The sequence below is a fragment of the Lineus longissimus genome, chromosome 11 (assembly GCF_910592395.1).
Source record: "Lineus longissimus chromosome 11, tnLinLong1.2, whole genome shotgun sequence".
Taxonomy (NCBI): domain Eukaryota; kingdom Metazoa; phylum Nemertea; class Pilidiophora; order Heteronemertea; family Lineidae; genus Lineus; species Lineus longissimus.
The window spans coordinates 12,679,986-12,703,005 of record NC_088318.1 but is presented as its reverse complement, the minus strand read 5'-3'; the positions used below and the strand labels follow the sequence as shown (position 1 = coordinate 12,703,005).

Genomic DNA, 23,020 nt, shown 5'->3' with positions numbered 1-23,020 from the left:
AAAACAGCAAAATAAAATGGCTGCACATATTTCTGGGTTTACAGACAAGGGTTAATAAATTAGAATCTATGAAGAGAACGTCTGCAGTGTACGAGCCTTGAGCAGACGCCATTCATGGTGCACACAACACTGCCACCGAGTACATATGGCAACAGCTGGCGACGAGTTCATCAATCGCATTGGCGGACATGCCTGGAATTCATCGAAAAAAAATTCAATCACAGATGCGCAAAATCGATGAAACTTGATTATGAGTACACGTGACTTGGCTTCTTTTCCAACCATGGCTAAAAGTGCTCACATATCCATCGTCACAAAAGTAGGCCTAAATGGAACGTTTCTAAAATACACTCACTTTCAAAATATCAATGAAATCTGAAGTCTGAATGAATGAAATTCAAGCCAAGAGTCAATCACAAAGGCCTAAGAACAGCTGATTGACAGTTAAGGGATACGGTTTAGAGACTATCAATCACGGAATGTCAAAAATCTTGCAAATTTAAGGTAGGCCTATGAATGAATCAATGAAGGAAAAAAAGCCTACGGGTGAATTTGATAGTGTGTTGAGACTGCATGACAACAGCACATTGGTGTATGCAAAAATCTGCTCATGTTACACTGAATCATAAGCCAAACAATTTGAGGTCAGCGTATGGTTTGACAACAAAGCCTTCAGGAAGCGCAAACATTTCACATTATGTAGCCTGACAGGTAGGCTTTGATGACTAATTTTATAATTTAGTGGAAAATCACAATAACCAGGAACTAAGCCAATATACATGTACTTAATTCCTACAGACCTACAGAGGAACCTCCCTTAAAAGACACCTCTGCTACTTCAAACCATTTATGATATTGCAAAATATCCTAAAACTGAAAAAATCAAGCCTTGTCAAACTCTTCACCTGAGTTATGTCAAAGTCTCCAACACTTGTCATCTCAATCAACTAAGACTTGTCAAAGTCTCCAACACTTGTCATCTCAATCAACTAAGACTTGTCAAAGTCTTCAGCACTTGTCAGATTCACCAATTAAGACTAGTCAAAATCTTCAACACTTGTCAGATCCATCAACAAAGTTTTGTCAAAGTCTTCAGCACTTGTCAGATCCATCAACAAAGAAAGACTTGTCAAAGTTTTCAACACTTGTCAGATCCATCAACAAAGTTTTATCAAAGTCTTCAGCACTTGTCAGATTCATCAGTTAAGTTCTATCAGTCTTCACCACTTGTCAGAATCTTCAAAATATGTCCATGCTCAAAATAGCACAAGGAAATCAACACCCAGGTAAAAATAGCAAACAAAACTCATTGGAAAAGAGGCCATATAAAAACAGCTTTGCAAAAAAGTCTAGGTATGTTTTCCGCTGCCACATGGTAGGCTGATGCAACATGTGTAATCCTGCCAAGTCTGCCCATCCCCCTTGGCATGAGGCCTAAAACCAAAACACGTGGCTAGAAATACTACGAACTGCAGCTGTCAGATTAAAACATTCAGAAATGTAAAACTGGGACAACTATCCTCTCGCTAAATAGGCCTAGCCAGTTCGATAAATTTTCCTCACAATCATCATCATCACTTTAACTGATGGTAAAATTGATGACTGACGACTGGTCATTGTAGCAAATTTTCCAACTCCAATCGCTGTCAAAAGCTGCTGCTGTCAAAAATATGAACACAACACAACAAAATTGCAACAATAAGTCATTATCAACCATATAATATGAAAAACCCATAATATCGAATATCATAGCAATCACTGCTGATACGTCAATATTTTTATGATGTATTATCATTATTATTATTACATTTTTACCGGTGCAATCCCGGCACCTCGTTAAAAAATACGACTTTCATTGACCATCAGACGACAAAGACGAAACTATGACAAAACTCAGTGGAAAATATGACAATACACACGCTGCACCTCCTTGAATGAAATCGGGGAAATTTTGCAAACTTACGGTATGAACTCCCATCTTGTGTGCTATACATCTACCTGCTGCCGTAAACCAACCAAAAGTGCTTAATGGGCACCCAAAGCAAAACTGAAAACCCAGCAAAGCATGATGGGAGACATTACCTGCTCGGTTCAAAGGTCACACACCAACCGACCAATCAGGTCTGAGATGACTCATCGCAAATGACGTGGAGTTTTCTACATCATGGCTTGTTTGTCTACAACAGGTTTCACCCCAATAGAACCAATGTACTGCACAAATGGTGTATTTAATGTACATTTTGACTGATTCTGCTTGGGTTGGGCTCAATGCCTTGGTAGCCCGTGGCTAGATCCAGGGTATTTTGTATGATTTGTGCTATTTTTATCCCAAACTGAAGGACGATATTGATTTTCCTCAACCAGATTATACTCTGGGATAAGGAAAAGAAGTCCACTAACCTACTTCAGTCCAATCAAAATCTGAACAAATTTTTTTATAATTTGTTCTCAGATTCACCAGTCAGATTAACACAAAGTTTGGGGGGGGGGTTCTCGTTTCATTCTGATCTTTAGAGGAAACAGTTGCTGTCCTGAATAAAACTTGACTTTTGAAAAATGACTTCAGCGATCGATTTGCCATCATGCAGTGTATCAAGATTTATTATCTGATGATTTCAGATAAAATCAATGTTATGCAGCTCATCAAGATTCATCTTACTAGATGAAATGATATCACTTACTAGGTCAAGGTAAAAGGTGGAAACTCACGATCTAGCTATGCTGTAGCAGAGTCAGAATGGAGGAGTTTCTAAGGGTTGTCACCCAACAGAGTTTCATCCAAACTGGTTACAACACGCGGTTCAGTGATCCTTGCCTGACTGGTAGCGTATCACAATATTTTATTTCGCCATTTTTCTGGCCCTAAAATTTGTACTACTATTGCAGCTGGTGGACTGAGCTCACATCTATGACGCGTGACATAATTCTCAATTCTAAGAGAAACTGGCCTGTGCCGAGTGCAAGCTTGACACCTGGCAGCGCCTTTTTTCCAATGAACGTAAAAACATACCATCTTTTTTTTAATGTAAGGCCAGCCACTTTTTGATCGTATTCCAACCAGTTGCAACACCACTGTGAAAGGATACTGCTACCAGCATGATTGGATGCAAATTATGCCCATTTTTGTTATTTACTTCGGGGTAATTTTATGGAAATTCATGTTTAATCATAGTACGAGTGTCTATACATAGAAATGAGGCAAAACACACAACTATTGTTGATAACCAGACTACACTTTCGTTGACATTATGACATCAATTACAACTGTCAATCAGGGAGATTACTAGTATAGTGGGCTGTTGAATCGATTGCTTGACTCTCGCAAGGATCACTACTGTTTTTTGTCTATGTGTCCTTGAGTGAGGGACTAATCTCCACCAACCCTGGCCTAGCCATGATAGGAAGAACCAACCTCAAGTGTGTTAAAACCTTTGAAATTGTATCAAAATTATTTTACGACACCAATAATGTCAGCTATGAAAATTGAATTGCAAGTTCAACTTTTCTCGGACAAGACTTAATTGGGTGGCACACAAAATTCCGAATCACAGCAGGTAGTCTCGCTGCAGGATGGCATTAAATATGCCTATTAGCTACACAGCAGGAAGACGGAAGGACAGAGAATGGTTGGGCGAGACTATTCAGGTCAATAAAGGACTCCCACAGGAATCAAAGTTCCAACTCATTATCATGGGGGAGCTGTAGACCTACTTCTTTGTCATGGAGGTGTGTTGTACTTTAGTACAATTTGTACAAGGGTTTTGTATCATAGGTTTCAGAGTAGACTCCATACAGATTTCGATGTCATTTCAAATGGCCCATCGCCATCTAACAATTCATCCATGGTGAAGTTCGTACATTTGTGCGTCTTCATTGTAAGTATCAGAAAACACCTCATCCAGATTTCAATGTAAATTCTTAAGGCCTATTGCCGATTCATAAGGTCTATCGCCTAACTGTATGAGTGACTGAAATGTGCCAGGTTTTTGGGTTGGGCGCATGATCTGTGGGTCAAATTGTATTATAAAGAGCGCAAATTGAGAAATGAAAGGAGTATTGTCGATTTGCAGCACTCCACCGATTCAATTACCGGTCTTTTTTCTAAAGGGTCGCACAACTACTTAACAAAAGAGGAACTATATGGACCTACATCTTAGACAGGCAATGTACACACGTAATAGTTCCTCTGTTTCGTATCTCCTGGTATTTTAAGAAGCGTAGATTCAATCAGTCTTCTTGCCCTTAGAGGGTTAAAGTCAGCCTATTTCTGGCTTCATATGTTGACAAACTCTGTCGTTCCAAACTAAGAAATATGTTCACCTTCCTAATCGATCAGATCTAGCAAAAAAGACAGGAAAACTTTCCCAGCTATTTTTAGCAATAAAAAGATGTAAATCTTGCAAAAAATGCACCATCTCCACTGAGTGATGTTTTGACTGTGGGGATTAGTTACCAGGCAGAGCAGGTACACAACAGAGAACCAGACACGTCCATGAAAACAGTCAGGTAGAACCAAGAAACGAAATATGATCAAAAGGCATGGTGTCGAATTTTATAAAACAACCCTGTACCGGTATAACAAAATTGATATCGTCAGATAGTTCGGAGGAAAAAGAGCCTGAAGAATTTTATTGATAGCAATGTATTGCTGGAATGCCATTAAAGTCAGCATGCTGCCTGGTTATTTTATCCTTGAGAGTCAAGGAGACCTGGAGCTGAAGAAACAATGAACTTGGGCGAAGAAGGTATTCAATTCTAAAAGACCTTGGTAACTTAGATATCACTGTTCATGACAGAGAAGACGTTACGTTTTGATTGTACCGGTCTGTGAAGTCGGAACCAGGACAGCGAGGTTTTAACTTGATGACAAATGTTCACTTGAATAGAAATTAAGACCTTGCTGTCAGTATTGGTTGTACCACTATACATTACTTGGTTGGAGATGTTGTATCAGCCTGAAGTTTAACTCCACGCTTGCTGTGTTTGGTGAGACACCACCAATACCAACAATGAGGACTATCAAATGCTTAAACTACAAAGGAGAGAAATATACAGAATTCCGGAAATCTCGACACCAATGTTGACTCCACTCCTCCATTACCTTCTCTGAGCCGTGATTTTTCTCCTCCTTGGGGTCAACCTCAGAAATATACACCATAGTTTGAGATCGTATCCAGAAATCATGAAAATATTACTATCCCCTGTAGAGTAATCACGTGCTTCAATACAAATATACATAGGCCAGCTGCCGGATGGAGCCAAGGCCTAGGCACATAATGATGATGGCAGATTTTTATTCAAGCACCAATTTATCCATCCCACACAAGCATCTGTCTAGATATAATTCTAGCTGTTTTCAGTCATCAAGGCCAAGATGACAAATATTTTGATTCACAATTCCACAAAAACTGATTGTTTGAAGCAAGAAGGCCGAGGAAGTAACTTAAGGTTTTCAGTCCTGCAGAAGGAAACCTACAGAGCCACAGAATGAATCTCCAGCCAAATTTTTAGATTTTGCTGTTGATATTGTTTTGTGGATATGAACCAGGGAGACCAGCAGTGTGAATAAATTATTGCATTTCTGCATTACTTGTGAAACGAAAATTTAACACTCTCTGCCCTTAATTATCATATCAGCCTGAGTGTGGTTGGTAACCATAGAAACACCGCATTATATGCTGTCCACCAATTAATAACACTGTATATTACAGTTCAAGATAATTAACACTCATTGTACAAGTATTTGATCAAATGCAGCAAAAACTAAACATCTGAATAGAAAAGATCATAACCTGACAATGAGCAATTATGCCAACAATTTTCAGATACTTGACCTCATATTGACATGAAAACAATTAACTGAAAAGTTAAAAGTGCCAGAAGATACTTGATCACTAATTAATACAAAAACAATTAACTGACATGCTGAAAGTGCCCTGGCCACAAGATGAGCAAGTGTCATCAGACCCATATCCTTTGTTATTTTTTATTTCATAAATGAACCAATACATCATTTCATAAATGATTAAATATGTGACCCGTCACAGCAAAACCAGACGCATGTCGCACAGAAGATGAGCCTAAATGACACCAGGAAATAATGGAAGAAATTGATGTGCTCATATTTCACAAAAGGCAGACAACAGAGAAATGAACAAACAGTCTGTCTCAACCTGCCAAGCTCAGAGCGACATGTGTTTGCTTTTGCTGTGACGGCCGGGTCACATATATTTGACCTACCATCGCCGAGAAGTAGAATTTGTCAAAGTCCTTCTGTTGGAGTCGGATGCCCTTCAGCGTCTCAGCTGGTTTATGGTGTTTCCTCAACGTTTCATCAGCAGTCGAGTTCAACCAATTGACAATCTGAAATCAGGAACATGACCAGGTTTAACCCCTTACATCCTACAACATTCCAGGGGCTTTAGGGCCTTCTCTACCAGTCGTCACTAACCAGGCGAAGCATGATAGGGTCTTTACTTTAAAACCGCATCGGTATATCCAGAGATAGGCCTACCATCTTGGGTCCTCCCAGGGATCAGCGCGTGGCCTATTGCGTTATTGTGTGGTAGCCAGCAGTGGTAACCAGCAGGCTATAAGAGGCTCCCACATGTTGTGGCATGATATGGAAAAGACCTATCAGGCTGCAGAAACTATATACCATCATCCATGGCATTAGGCAAACTGTTAGTCCTGCTACAGCGAGTGACATTTTAAAATACTTACAAGGCTAGAATCTATTTCAAATTGTCTCAGTTGATGACACTGTTCTAGTTTACAGCGAGTGACATTTTAAAATACTTACAAGGCTAGAATCTATTTCAAATTGTCTCAGTTGATGACACTGTTCTAGTTTATGCACCCTGGTGTCGGCGAGCTTAACTAACTTATACACAGTATCCTGTACATCCTTATAGAACTGTTTGGCACTTGATACGGATTCTCTGAAAATGAAACAGACAGGCGTCAATAAAATGATCACATACTCTCATCCGAATACACATTCCCGTTTGAGGACTCCATTTGCGCTTACACCACGACAAAGCCGAACTTTTAACAAGCCGGGCGAATTTGGACCATCAAGCTTGGTGGGACAAATTCGCTCGGCAATTTGTATCGGCAATGGATTGCCGAACCAATTTGTCGCGGCAATGTGGTGGTGTAAGTGCAATTGGTCCACCAATATTTCGTGGTGTAAGCGCAGCTACTGTCATTCTCACTTATTGGTTCCATAGACTCAAAGCAAATCAAGTATCCGAAGAATTAGTCGCGTAAAAGGTCCATGTGTCCATAGCAGAGCTGTGTACGACAATCCTCCACTCGTTTAACATAATATCATCCACATAAGATTGAAAACAACTGCCGTCAGAACATATTGATTCCTAAAGATCACTTCAACAATCACAATATAATTGAGAACATCAAAAGTTGGATTTTTATCAAAGTGATTGAGATTTACAAGCTCAAACGAACATTCCGCATCAAAGCTCACTTACAGTGAAGCCTATATACACTGTGCATACTCTCAATTCAGAAAGCAGTTTGCTTGCGGTAAGTTGGTTATAAATAACGAGTGTGATAAACCTTCTGCATGATATGTGTGTAAAAGTATGTACACTGAGCATTCGACCCGAGCAAGCCAAGGTATTCATTCTTCTATAATCAAATCTTGCCCTGATCTGATAACTCGCTCGGAATGCATCCAAAACTAACAAGCAAACACAAAAAGTATGAAAACGAGGCAAGGGATGTGGTAAATGGTCTGGCTGAGCATCCAACAAGAACAGGAAAAGAATCAGGCAGCCGCTGTGGTCTAGCGGGCTAGCCTACGCCCCGCCCCTTATCCCAGTCCTGGTAACACTGCAGGACAACACATGCATGTGCATGCTGAGCCCAGCATCAAAAAAATCTTTCACATCAGCTGAAAGTCTCACCTGAAATCGTCACTGTATCCCAATACTGGCTCGTAATTTTTCAGCGAACGCATAAATACGTCAGCCTCTTTCTGAATTCCCGTGAGTCGTGGGTCATCGAAGGCTTTCTTGATACATTCCTCGTGTTTTTCTAAGAGTTGATTAGCCTCTTCGACCGTCGCCGGCAGGAGGCTGTAGTCTGTCATCTCCTGCATGACCCCGACCAAGAAACGTGCACCGACTTGACAGTTCAGGCTGAAGGCCTCCAGTTGCTAATTAAAAGAAACAAGAAGATTGGATTTAATATGTTGCATGTCTCATAGGGTGAGATTGATAATTAGAGCTGTGAGAAAATCCTGAAATCTATGTTGTTAATCACGATGAATCATCAAAGGAACTGCAGACAACAGTCATGTCATCAAAAGCAGAACCAACATTCAAAACAGACACAAAGACACATGCAGACTCAAATAGTATCCTTGTCAGTGTTATCCTTATATTTTCAGCATGGCAAGGAGAGAGAAAGCTATCTTGACCAGAATGGAAGCTAGCAGATGTACACAGGCCCCTGAAGATGACATGAACAACTCAATACACCCACAGAAACCTTAAGGAGTCCACAGCACCCTATGTCTAGATACAAGATACGAGTATGCGATGCAGGCTCGCCCAGATGGAACTTGACAGATGATGAAAACAGAATGAGATTTTTTGTCTGCGGGAACGATTAGCTTGAAATAGAATGATAATTGTCGATGATTACGAGAGCAAATGTGGGCATTGATGAGAAACACCAGAATGGTAATAATAATTACTCTAATAATAGTTTTCCAAGTTGACTGAGAAATGATGTTGGTTCCTGTAGGACACTGTGGTGTACACGGTAACTTAACTAGCAGTAAAAACTACCAAAAGAAATTTTCATGAATGTTAATCTTATCATTAGAATCATTCTACAGGAACAGGTAGCTACAGATGAAATGGTCAGGTCCTTACTTGAGCTCTCGGGTGTGAGGTCACTAGTACTTATCTTTACACAACAAAGTTCCAAGGGACCTGAGAATCAGATGTCCACCCCGGCCAGGAGAACAATGCTTCAACCATGCATATGAAAATGCTGTGGTCCGTGAGATTTTCCAACAACACTCCCTCGAACAGGATATGGTCAATCACGAACAATTTACCAATTGACATCAAACGGTTAGAACAATTTGATAAAGGCATGTTTCAGTGTGAGAATGATTCTATCTATTCAGCATGTTTATCAGGCCAGAGGGCATGAGAAATGTAAGTTTTTCTTCCAAAAGGAAGTCACGCTTATTAAGTGCATTGCCTGAGGCTACAGAAAAATATTGATGTGACAGCCATCCCCTTCTTGAATCCTAATAGTAAGCCTATAGAGCCTAATCCTGACTGCTAAGGCATTGCTATGATCTTGGAGATCTGCTGTGATCTAGACAGGATCCTTAGACATTGCTTGAAACCTTCAAATGACCTCGATGCTGTCTGCATGCTGTGAAGCCAAATGAGAGGGAATCATCCAAACTAAGGTCCCCAGGTTTATCGTATATTAAGCAGGGGTGGGATGGCAAATGCCCCCTCTATGTCAGTGCTCACCCTACCTCTGACAGACAGCCCATCGCCCCCAGAGGACCAAGACTCAATGAGGAGAGACTGAGATGATGTGGAATGTACTAAACAAAGAGATATACAAACCCTAACATCCATATAAAATCCTACATCCATACAGAGTGTGAAATTCCTATCCAAACTCTAGCTGTGCTGCTGCTCCCCAAAGACAAAGACCTACTGATACAGAGTTTACTCTACAGCCTGGTTTGTGGTCTGGTTCCACTTGAATCCCGGCAAAACATTAAACCGGTCTCACCATAGCTCAAAAGAATCTAGCATACGACACACTGTGTAAATATAGAGGTAAGCAGGGGCAACTGAGACTGAAACCAAGTAAAGAGTAATTCATCCTGAATTGAGCAAAATACATGAGGTTGGATGGGAGTTTGAATTCAAAATGTACACGGATAATTGGCCAACTTGGGTGGGTTCAGCCTCACCCAAGATAAGCAGGAACATGAAGTGAAGAGTCTGCACCTAGGTTATTTTTAGACTAACATCTTTTGATATCTAAAGGGGGGTAGGGGGATTGGTGGGGAGGGGCAATACTGACTTTGGAATTAATAATGAAAGTTAAGACAGACAGGGATATATTTCTTTATCCTCTGAATAAAGGCTTTACAGTATGAAGTGGTGGCTACCAGAGATAAGTCTGTTGATATCAACCATGATCTGGTAATTACTGGCAATGATAACATGGAGAAATCATAGGTGAAGACTGTATCCAGCATCTATCTACACTACACCCCAATTTATCAGCTTATGAGACATCTCAAAAATATTTAAGATATGTCCAGGTCCCCCCCTACCCAGAACAGAATTCCAGGTCAATTCAGACCCTTCGGTTACAAACGCAGGACCAAAACATTGGCCTACAAGAAATGAGTCATCATCTCCAATCAGACATTTCAGTCCAAACCCAAGGCCTATTGAATGGAATGAATCATACCTGCTGATCAGAACTATCGGAAATATCTCATGAACTCCTGCGATTTATTGATACCCTTTGGCTATAGGACATGTCAACATTGGAAACTTGGAAACATGACATAATCTGTTGTGATGAATCATCAAGCCTAGAAATTATCATGAAACGAGGCCGGTAGGGGTGAAACTAAAATGATCAAATCGTTCCAAATCAAGCAATCAATTGATTTTAAAACGTCATTAAAAGGAGCAATATGAAATAATATATTGCAATAACTCATTACCCTGGACGCCGACAATAAATATGGTGTCTTTTGTCAAGAGGGACAGTGTTTTTCAATACTGTACGACATTTCAATAAATTTCGATAAATCGCTCGTTCTTCGTGGAAGGATGCCAAACCTGAGTATAATCAGTGCCCAGAAATAGTCAGTGGATTCCATCATATCGATACTTGTCATACTATTGATTGATTTCTTCTATCAGTTTTGTATTCAAATGTAAATGAGACAAAAAAACATGGGGGACGTTTATATCTAGAATATGACATGATTTGTTGTGATGATTCATTATCCTAGAACTCCCAGTTTATGTACAAGAATTTCAAGGGGTTTCGCTCTGTTCCTTTTAAGGATATCAGATACACCATGAATTATAATTAGGGCAGAGGCGACACTATGCCACGTTTTTTTTGGAGACATAGCCCCGTTTCCCTAGTTATAGCCAGACACTGCCCCGAAGGCAAGCCCAAACGCAGCAGACTTCCTTTGTTCGAGCTAAGATGTGCCCAATGGCCACCTGATGCAGGCATGAGGACAGAAAGTTAAGTCAATATCAGACATCCTTTAAAGAGATGGAAAATGTTACATTACCTTCCCTAGAATAGACTAAAATGCGGAAAATCGGGATTCAACTCCATTGGAGAATGAAACAACAAAGTCCAAGGCAGAACAATAACACATTTCTCAACTCAAACAACAAATTGAAAGAATTCCTCGGCATAATTTGCAAACCGAAATAAACAAGTATAGACAGTATCATTAGCTGTCATACGATGCTGTGTTATTTTGCAAATTGGCACAAAGTATGTCTGAGGAGAACAAGATGTTACAAGGTCAAACTGACCAAAATCTTAAGATGCTGTGAGACAACGCGAGGACTCGCATTGGGCGGACAACAATTTTCGTATTTTCGCAAATAAACAAGTTTCTCAGCATGACAGGAGACACCATTGTATGAAGAGTTTCAATCCCACTTGAGCTGAGAAGCTGTACGTATTGGTGTGTAAATGCAAAATGGTTTAGGCTCTTGTTATTTCGGATCCCATTGATGGCTTGTGACACCCCGGTGAGCTGATCAATGAATGAGATCTCACAAGTGATTCGAGAGAGACAGGCATTTTCGAATCTTTCAAAATCATCAAGAATGTCAAGTGAGAATGTTCCGAGGTAAAACTGGTACGCAAGTGGTGTAACAGATGCCGCAACTGGCCTAGTAAGGGGGAAGTTTACAAGGGGCCGTGGGCCAAGTGGCCTTACCCCAGTTAGTATCCTGTTCAACTGACCATCTTACAGACTGAGATTGACACTCGTAGTTACTCTGCAGACACTTGACCAAACTTGACCTCGTCAGGAGAGGGGGTAGCACTGGAGTCCCCGGGCAGGTTGATAAGGACAGAGACAAGAGAATAGAGCAAGACCACCAACGTTGCCAGAATCCCTGGCTCAATTCACAATGGACACCCACTCTGGCTCAATAGCAATTTGACCGGCTCATTTAGCACCAAATGACCATAGCAATATCATTCAAGATGAGATAACGTCCAGGGTGGGCAATCAGGATAGACGGAGCGAGATCCGAGATGCGAGCAGCGCAAACGATAACATGAAAAGAAGATTAAAAAAAACTGAAGCCATCAGTTTTGGACAGGACTCAAAATCCTTGGACCTCGAATAAATGTGCTGTAATTTTACGAAGATTGTGACGTGACGCTGTTTTCAATAGAGGCTGCAGGGACTCCGTGACACACTGAGGTTAGGCCACTCCACTGCCATTCTTCTAGATCTATTACCAAATAAAAATGAAAATCTACAGATTTCAACAATCAATTCTTTTCATCTTAATAAGATTTCCCAGGTCAGCTGATCAGAATCTTCTTGAGATGGAAATGAAAATAGCAGATCCTCCATACGATAATGGCATGACAGCGATTATCAATTAGAAAAACACAATTAGGATTTTGTCCAGGGTCCACTTCAATAGCAATTACACATGTAGAGGGTTTTTGATAGAACATAAAGAGAACTTATTCCTACCTGTCTGAATTGCACCCATGTTGTATGTGTATAAGGAAAGGATCCTCCAAGCTCTCGAGGTAACTGGCTCTTGTCTATGTATTTATGTAACTTATCCAATGTGGACAACATGTCAAACTGGAAGAAAGAATGCAATGAAATCTACAAAGTGGCTCAGGTGACCCGAGTTACAGACGAAGGAAGAAGCAGTGGCAACTCATGTGTACCATCCTTGCAAGATCGCTTGATTTCGTGTTAATTATTCGGTTGTGCACTCAATCAGCAATAGTCTGTCACCCAAACGGTTGGAATGTAGGTCACCTCATCGGTTGATTGTGTGCCACTTTTTGGTTAGGTCACCTAATCGGTTGATTTTGCATCACTTTTTGGTTAGGTCACTTAATCGGTTGATTTTGTGTCACCTAATCGGTTTGAACACACCGATCATATCGATACCAACTCTGAAATAACTAGAAAGGTGGCGTTCTTACCTTTGGCCCACAATGAGGTTTATAGCTGGGAGACTTGAATAGCAGTGACTGTGTGTGCTTGTCAGCAATTACATGCACCAGTGAAATAGCACCAATTTTACTCGTCTGAAACGAAGACAGGTCAGAATCAGCCAAACGTAAATATCAATATAATCATCAAATTTCATCATCATCATCATCATCATACAATACATACAGGACTTGATCAGACTCAAGGGATGTATTGAACCATAGGCCCCTGAATGCTAATTAGCGGGATTATCGGGCTAAACAATGGGATTAGCTAGGAAATAATATAGGCCAATAGGGAGTTAAAAAACTAGTTTTTGTTAGCCCGATAATCCCGCTAATTAGCATTCAGGGGCCAATGATTGAACCCATACGATTGATCTCCCTAAACAGATACGGCCGGCCTCTCTAAGTAGGTATGGTCAGCCTCTGTAACTAGACACGGTTGACCTGACTCTAACTAGATTTAGTTGTAACCGGATACTTCAGTCATCAACTTACCTCAACTGCATAGAGTGTATCTAACAACAAATTGAGCACTGGAATCGTGGCCCCCTGTCTTGCATCTACAACCACTGTCATACCTTTCTTATTCGTTTCATCCCTGAAGTGAGAAAAGCATGAAACTGTTAATGTAGCCTTGCTCAACAACGTCATAATAAATGTTTTTGTTCCAACGCAGGTCGCCATGACTTCAGGACAAGAAAAACAACCAAATTGAAGGTCCTCCAGTAAATTTTAGCAAATGTTTGCCAGGAAAACCTATGTACTTGTACAATAAATCAATACAACAATGTACAGGAGGCTTCTCTTATCTTAGCCTGGAATGAACTTTAACTTCAGGCCAGCTCCCATTATTTCCTAATGAAAAGTGCAATGACATTGCGCCCTTATCAAGATATATCTCAACTAATGTGCCATGAAATGAAGCAGACTTTCATATCAAAGTTGAATATCTTGAATACTTTGAATTTTTATCAAGATGTGGCAGGGCGCTGAGACTGACAATTAAAGGACAGCTTGTGCACTTTCGGAGGTCATGGTTTTCAGGAGTCATTAGTTCCAGGCTCAAGGTCACTGTGAACACTAGAACTGTATTTTGTGACCAGGGTGGTTATCTGTTACCGAGTATGGCAGTTTTCGGCGGGTGTGTGGGGTAATTTCGACATCATGATCTGGTGTTTGCATAAAGAAATTCTGAGTCAACGGATCTGGACTTTGAAGATACAAGACACCGGTTCAGCAGAGGAGATGTTTGGGTTATTGTGCTTCAAAACATCCCCCGTGGTGTCACATACTCGGTCCCTGACTGCGGCATGCCAAAGTTCCCCGTTCGAACTGCATGCTTTAGCCAATCAGAGCATTGTTCCTGCGGGTAATTGGTATAATTTTCACCCCAGATATATGAGTGCACGTGGAATTTGATACACATGAACATGGCTATGATAACGTATTGTTTTAGGGAGTGTGGTCTTGAGATAGCAATGAAATATTAGTCCATATCAGCAGAGACCATGTTAGGACACGACTTAAAACTTGCTTCTGGAACTCTTAAGGCCTACTGGGTGAGTTCAAAAAATTGAAAATTGAACTGACGTGAATTTGCAGTGCTGCGACCCGACCAAATGCAAATGTCGGCATTTTTCTCCAGTGGCATGATCGGAATGAAGATTTGAATGGCATGTATCAAAAACAACGAATGGCAATTAACGAAATGAGAGCGATACGAAAAATTTCTCGTGCAAAATCTCAACAATGTTTATGAAAGAAGACCGAGACATGGACGATTTATAGTGATTGAAAATGTGACAAAATAATGTCTGTGTTAGAGCCTGGGGCGTCAACATTTATAAACATTTGGTCAAAGAAGATGATTTAAGTAAATAAATGCCCTAAACTATTCACAAACAGATCAAAGTGGTGATAATTTTAAGTGCTGCCATCTGAAGTTTTTTTGGTGAACTTCATGATGGACCATAAAACAGCAGCAATACTTTCTTCAAAGACATTCATCAGCTTCCAGAATTGTTCAAGGATTTGGACATTTGATATAAGGGGAAATAGGGGATGCGTTTCTGATGGGCCACCGCAATTCCCACAACAGGGGACTGCTTTAAACCAAAAACTTTAAAACTTTTCACTTTTCCCATGTTACTCTCTTTCCATCCTCTCTCAGCCCTTGATTCGGACACTCCTGGACAAAATATGAAAAAAGACCCCTTACCTATGTAATGACTGGTAATATAGGAGTAATTTCGTCAGCTCTGAAGATTGGAAGTCCTGTTTGTGCCAGATGAGGGAGTTTGTGGTCATCACTGTCACGGGGCATCCCTTTCGGTCCCGCACACCTGCAACGACAAGACGGCGAAAACATAAGAAATCTGTCCCAAGAGGTCAGAGCAAGCTGGCTTACAGTTTAAACACTGTAGTTATATGGTGTCGTGGTCTCATGAATCTGTTGGGGGTGCAGTCACTTGTGTGCTTCCCTCAAGTAACTGCATGGAAGGAAAGGTTGGCAGCTGAAAAAAGACTCCGACAAGGCACATTGCAAGATGGACACCTACCTGGGCCAGGACGGGCCATTTCTAAGAAAGAAACGAATAATCCTTCAATGAATGTGTGAGAAAATGCTATAGTCAAAATCAAAATTGCCAGGACTGAAGCTAATTGACAAATATATCAAACCAAGATACGGGTCATGCCAGAATTGAAGTCGGCAAGACAGACTGTGCCAAGAAAATGCTGACCAGGGGTGACAGGTTGGAAAAGAACACACTTACATTCCCAATAATCTTACAAAATATGGTACAGAAACAACTATAAGTCAATGGTCACCACTTTTAAAAAGCCATCATGACACATTTAACCAATTGAAGAATCTACAAGTACAACTATTCGGAGAAAATGCCCCCTTCCCCCTCCCCCAACATATTGGAACCTTCCTAAGTATTTCGGCTTCCCCGACTTAAAGTATGCAGGAGTGGTTAAAAATAAGTTCAAGTTGTTTGACTTTAAACAGACTTGACAACGAGGCCTGATTGCTTGGTGTATGGACAGCCCATATATAAACTTGGTACAAAAAACATCTATTATTCTCCCTTTATGAATATGATAATGAAGAGACATTTGACTCTTCTCACATGATATTGTGACCTTTCATGGCATTTTCATATTTTCTTTAAAGCAGACGGGATCTCGGACATAAAGGACGGTAGCAGACCTTTCATTTTAAATGAAAACGAACCGAGTACAACTAACCCTTAATACTAAGCCACGTGTGACATTGTAAGCAACCTCTCTCTGTAGCGCATGAAAAATCCCAGTTCTCCAATCATTTTACAGGAAAAATTTCAGTTCCACATTCTGACATGAGGTGGGAGCACCATCGACCGAAGCAAATGGGGCAAATTAAACTCTCTGGGGAAGAATATCCATTTTTTATCCAAAATCTGCAAGAAAAACACAAAAAAATAGCCAAGATTTTGAAATCATATGACACCTTTGAAACATTTCAGCTCCAGCCTCGGTAATTGCATACCAATTACCTCCATTACATGTAAGGATAATTACAATCTAAATGATACATAGTTTTTTCAAACCAATATGAACTTTTTCCTGTGGAATCCTCCGGTTGATAAAAGCCATTTTTCTCCAGGCAATAGCTCTTTTATTGAGCTTCTTTCCATTATCCAAAGCTGAGGACAGATGGGGCATTCCCTGACCTTTAGAATAACAGGCAGTCACTATACAGCGTCGCCTGTCCAAGAGATTTTGCAACCTCAGAGCCTTGTGTGTCAAGATGTCCAGGCACTTGAAGTTACCGTCGATTAGTTCAATGGAATAGGCCTACATGATGCTGAACCAGCTTGAGTATCCATTTGTGAATTCCTACTCGTGTTAGAAGCTCATAGATTTTGTTGAATATAAACACTGGATTCCTGAACTAATGTTTATTTAGAATGTTACCATCATTTTAGATGAGATGGGAGGTGATCTTCTCTTATCCTATTCAGGCTGCACTAACAATTCAAGGGATTTTGTGACCTAAAAGAATCCATGTCATCTCAGTAGCTTGGCCATATAAGTAGGCTTTTCTCTCCCCTGATATCATGATGCCTTCATGACCTTGAACCTTCACATGAACTAAAGAGTTTGACCTTCAACAGCAATGACCTTGACCTGTTTTGCATATCCAATCCTGCCAATATGAGCACTATAAATCAACATATAAATGGTAATTGCTCGGCCTGTTGTTGTACTTGTAGGCAAATCACCTGTCCTCGGTAATCATTTGCCACAGCTCAAAGCTTGAAGATTCGCCTAGGTTAGTTCATAGGCCTATATGCACACCATTGTCTTAACACCTGTGGCCTACCTTAGAACAGACACAACTCCAAGACACACTGCTGCATGTTTAAGTAGGCCTTGAATGAGATGAAACGACATGCAAAGAAAGTGCCCAAGTGGCTTGAAAACGTGAAATAAATACACCGAAATAACTTGCCGATGCTTTGATTCAATCTGGGATGCTCCATTCTGCATCAGTGGAAATTCCCGGCTTTTGCCAACAATTTCCAGTCGAATTTCGCAGGGGCGACAGACGAAACATCAAGAACAAACTCTCAAAGAGTCAAATTTTGAACTGTTTCACACGAAAATCCTGCGGTGAATTATCACTCATTTTTCAAATATAAAGGAGATGTCTTTAGTCTCAGTCTTACTCAATCTATCGTGCCATAAGTACAAAACATGACACCAAAAACAGGATCACAAGCTGACCTCACACGCATCCCGTCATGTCAAGATCATACTTGTATTCACATGTTCAACCGTGATGTCAGATCCACAACAAACTGAATCAACCTGGATGCGCTTTCATAGAATTAGTGGTAATTAATGAGAGATGCTAATTAAGTAAAACCTTAATGATATTGGTAATATTAGTCACACTAATAGTAATATGTCTTCGATTAACCCATTCTTATACACTACTGCAGGGTCAGATAAACTTCCAGTCTCAGGGGGGTAGGTTACCCAGCAGAGCCATCAGCTTTAAAAAATCTTTTAATCCATAAAGGAGTCACCAGGTCTAACTGTTCTATCCTAGTTTGATCCAACCCTTCAATTCATCATTATTTGTAAACAGGAATCAGCAGGCAGGCCCAGTTGGGAGGCCTGCCAGGGAGGGGGGCATCCAAGTAGGCTTACAGAATCCATCAGAAACAAGAAACCAGTAGGAACAAACCTTTTGTACCATTAATCATGATTTAATTCATTACGATAGAGACAAAATTCTTCGAACTTTGATTTCTTCTTCTTTTTCTTAGCTTTTTCAATGTCTTCCTTCAATTTCAAGTTATTTTGTTATCTTCAGTCCAAAGCTATTCTTGGTGGGCAAATAATGCACTGTGTGAAGTGCTCACTCAGAATCGTAACTGCAAGTTGGCACAGTATACATGCAGCCGCCTGATAAAGTTAGCATGTAGCTTATCATAGCATTCCTGTAGGCGGGGATAGCATTACTTGCTATTAAATTCACTTCATGGAATCTTCTTCATTCAAAGTGTACTTATACTAGTAGGCTTATTTTGATCCAAACATCTAACCGACAATACAAGAGGATAGCGTATGAAAGTTTCAGAAACTGAAAAGAACTGGAATCTGTGCAATAGGGGAGCCCACCAATTTTTTTTCTCCATGTTCTTTTCTCATATTACCTTAGTCTGCTGACTAACAGTTCCTGCGCACATACCACCTACCGGTGCATACCGGCTGTGAAGGTTTTTGTCATCCCGTACTACCACTCAGCTTCATAGGCCTACTCAAGTCAATGCTTCAAGCAGCAACAATTCTCCCAGAAGCATAAGCTTTGTTTCAAATGCAGCCACTACCATGGGCACATGGGAAACTGTGTGGCTTTCACAGGGGGTGGATTTTCATATATTTAGCAGTTTCTATAACCCTCTATCAGATGCCAATAGGCCTATATGTAGAGTTTGCCATGCACACCAGTCTAGACCTGGAGAGACACCTGGTGGCCTCATACAGAGGATGTAACAATGATTGCAGTTTAAAGCAACCTGCACAAGGTCATTTCAGACAACATTCTGCAATTTCCCGAGACCTTATATCAATGTTCTTGTGGGAAATAGGCCTGGATGTCAACTCTGGACGCCACTTCACCAGACAGCAACTGATGCCTGGATTGATTCTCATGTCAGTAGGCCCCTAAACTGGTTGGGAAAAAAGCATGATTTGCCACCATTTAGGTGACAGTGCTTAATGGGACAGACGCTAAAAATAGATCAAAAAGTAGTTTTTTAATGTAGACAACATTGTTGTGGTCTAGGTTGAAACATGTGTCATTCATCAACAGCAGACTTCATCTGTTTAAAATAAGTTCTGTCGCCAAACACATGCCCGCTACTCAACATAATATGCTGACAACAAATGTTCAGCGATATCATAGGAATCTGGTCTGAAGCTGATGTCTTGTCAAACATGGAAGTGGAAATCATGCACTGAAATATGCTGTGAACAAGAAGATAAGACAATTCCAATAACGTCATTTCCCTTGCTACATTCTCGGTATAACCTGAAAGTTCCGGTGACACTTATTTTGAGGTGCACAGACCATGAGGTCAATGCCAATCTCAGCATACATGTACAACCTGAACTTGATGACTGAACTAAACTTTTGGGGAAACTTGACTTAAGGCCTACCCCCAAGAGGACCCAAGGACCATGACATGGATTATAGCCATCCATTGAGCACTCACTGGGTTAGAAAAAGGGATTATGGAACATCAAAAGGCAGGCCTATCTAAATGCCGAATAGTTCTGAAATGTATGTATGATTCACATTGGTATTGGCCTAAAGGACAAGCCAATCCCTTTTTAAAAGCCGAAGACGCTTTTGTAATGGGTTAGATTAGACAACAGGGTCCCACGCAGCAGTTTAAGACACTCCGCTAATGAGTAATATAAATCGCTGCAAACCGCGACCTCAGAACAATACCAAAACCCAGCGATCACCGGTCTTAGGCCAGCGATCACCGGTTTTATGCCAGCGATCACCAGTTTTACCAGCAGACAAGGCATCGTCACCATGCCTTTACTTTTAAATGAAAGAAAAATGACAACTTACCCGGTAATTTGACGACCCCTGAATCAACCACATCTCGCCGTATATCCATTATTTGCTGCGGGGTTTCGACCCTTATTTCTTTCGGCGGGCCATATCTCGCTGCCGCCTCGCCAGCGTTCATAACCCGACAAATCGACGTTGGACGTGCCGTCTGCGTCGGGCTTGAACGGTTATCTACAAAGAGAAACGATCGAGAAATGCATGAGCGGCGCATTTTAATCACATCATCCGCCATTTTCGGTCAGGTTGCAAAGTTAATTCTAAAGTGCTCAAAAACTGTTCAAAAGTGCTCCTTGTATCCTTATAAATATCCTCAAATTGGAATTTCCGCAAGGTGGTGATATTCCTCTCAAATTGCAGAAATTTTCAGACTATCCATTCTCTGTATCGGGAACATCCTTCGGCTAAAGTGCAGGTATCTCCATTGAGCGTTCCTTCCTTCTGTTGCATTCTCCAGTAAGCCGGCCCGATCTAGACATCTGCACAAGCTGTAACGCATGGCGGTTACACCGAATAGTGTAGATAGTTCTATAGACTACAAACAAGAAGCAAACACAGGTACAATGCTCCTGAGTGATAAGAAAGATGAGGCCACCTAGTTTCCAAGCACCGAATCATGAATAAGAATACAACCAATGATAAGATTTGAAAAAATATAAAATCTATCTTGAAAAAAATTCCCTATCTGAATATCAAGAATATAAAAAATTTGAATTTTGTAGAATTTTTGTTTAGCCTTGGAATATTTAGGGTGTCTGTTTCATCTCAAGTTGATCAGAATACATTCATGGTGCTTTTAACTTTAAGCACTATGAATGTATTTTTATCTGATTGAAACAGGGACAAGGAGATCAAGTTAGGCTGAAACACACCGCCTGCACTTGTTCTTGACACACTCGGAACCGGATGGGGGACAAAGACGCACAACCCGTCCCTTCACTCCCAAATCAAGCATTTTGCTCCAAGAATAGAAACCTCCCATTCATCATCATATTCATATTCATAACTTTGACAATCACGACCATCAAACCGTAATATGCCAATGTAAGAATGAATGAATTGGAAGAAGCATCCAGAATTAGGATGGTTGGGTTTTAAGAGAGAAATTATCCTGATTTTGATGCTATTCTTTTGCACAGGCTTCCTTCAACTATAGCTTTAATTACACTGACACAGTTTCGTGTAAAGTTGTCATCATACTTTTTCTTGAAGTCACCAGATGATAGGATGGAAGTCCTCCATCAAGAACAGGAAGGGAATATGGTCATGAATAATAGAAATTACCCAATATTGCACTTACGGCTATTTGCTTCATTTAGAACATGATCAGGTTTTATTTAGAACATGTCTATATCAAAACTATCTTTTCCTAATTTGTTTCCCCATCTTCGACCAAATGAGGCAGTTCAGATTAAAATCCGAAGTCTGTAAATCGGAATTTAAGCATGATAACAAGCCAAGTGTCAAAAACCATCATTAAAGCGCTATTTTAAAGGTTATCCAGGTCACCAAGTTAGTGATGGAATTATGCATCACAGCACAGGATGTCTTAAGTGCTGTGATCTGTAAAAGACATCTTAATCATGTTCAACAGGATCAATGTCCCCCCCACAACCAGTTACCCTCCAAAGGCAGTCAATTCGCAACCCTATTCATACATGTTCTTCCTTCACGATTTGCCCAAAAGAGCTGGACTTCCAAAAGAACCAGCCTGTGTGACTCCATCCCGATTTGACAAAACATCCATCCACTTTCAGTCCTAACTTACCCCCCTTCTCCTCCATCAGCAATGACGACAACGGTAAATAGCCAATAATCCATTCCTTAACCTGACCTTCTGGAAGATGTATTACGCCATGCAGTAGGCCAATGCATTGCGCACTAGACGTGGGACTTCTAGCCATAGGCTTATCCTCTACTCCCACCTGTCTGCGTGTTCCATACTGTCGCCTGATGCACAGTCGACGGATTCTAAAGAATCATTGATCGAGTCTCACGATCATCATATCGATCTTAACCGAAACAATATAACAGCTTTGTTTTGGTTACACTAGTGTTGACAGCATACGTGCTCAGTCTGACCACAACGGAGCAATAGGTATTACGCCCTTCCTTAAGTGACCTCTGCACAAGATCAACTACACTTTTGAGAAGGGCCAACATAGCATGCACGAGGGGTTACATTGCTGACAGCCAGTGTTCTAAGTCTGACCACAACCATCAACGGAGCAACAGAACCTCCCTTCCTCATAACCACTGTGCAAGGTGAATGGCACTATTAAGAAGGGGCGCTGCATGGAGGATTTTGTTGATGGCGCCCATTCTCAGTCTGACCAAAACCCTCAATGTAGCAAGAGAAACTCCCTTGCTCGTGACTTCTCTGCAAGATCATTTGACACTTTCTAGAAGGGCCTGCTGCAAGGGGATAGTGTGGGTTTATGCTCTAACCGATACCCTCTGCGCAAGAGGATAATGTCAATGACATTGTTGGCACTTTGAGGAGTGAAGAAGGGAGGACAGCTGGGACAGGGGAGGCTCATCTTCGCCTATGCACTCAACTCTTTCTTCTTTTGGGACATCGGCTGGGTTGGCCCTAACTTACTTGTGAGA

The 23,020-nt window shown here is 40.9% G+C and overlaps 1 protein-coding gene across 4 annotated transcripts in view; it reads right to left on the bottom strand.

Annotated features, from left to right (window-relative positions):
• The window catches only part of LOC135496388 (puratrophin-1-like), an 88,799-nt gene that overhangs the window by 15,490 nt on the left and 50,289 nt on the right, over nt 1-23,020 (bottom strand). For all 4 annotated transcript variants that reach the window (XM_064785706.1, XM_064785707.1, XM_064785708.1 and 1 more), the window contains 8 exons: nt 20,411-20,584; nt 15,488-15,611; nt 13,765-13,867; nt 13,255-13,359; nt 12,785-12,901; nt 7,932-8,182; nt 6,803-6,941; nt 6,241-6,363 (listed from right to left, as the gene is read on the bottom strand). In XM_064785706.1, the coding sequence (XP_064641776.1) occupies nt 6,241-6,363; nt 6,803-6,941; nt 7,932-8,182; nt 12,785-12,901; nt 13,255-13,359; nt 13,765-13,867; nt 15,488-15,611; nt 20,411-20,584 (1,136 nt within the window). The remainder of the gene's footprint in view (nt 1-6,240; nt 6,364-6,802; nt 6,942-7,931; nt 8,183-12,784; nt 12,902-13,254; nt 13,360-13,764; nt 13,868-15,487; nt 15,612-20,410; nt 20,585-23,020) is intronic.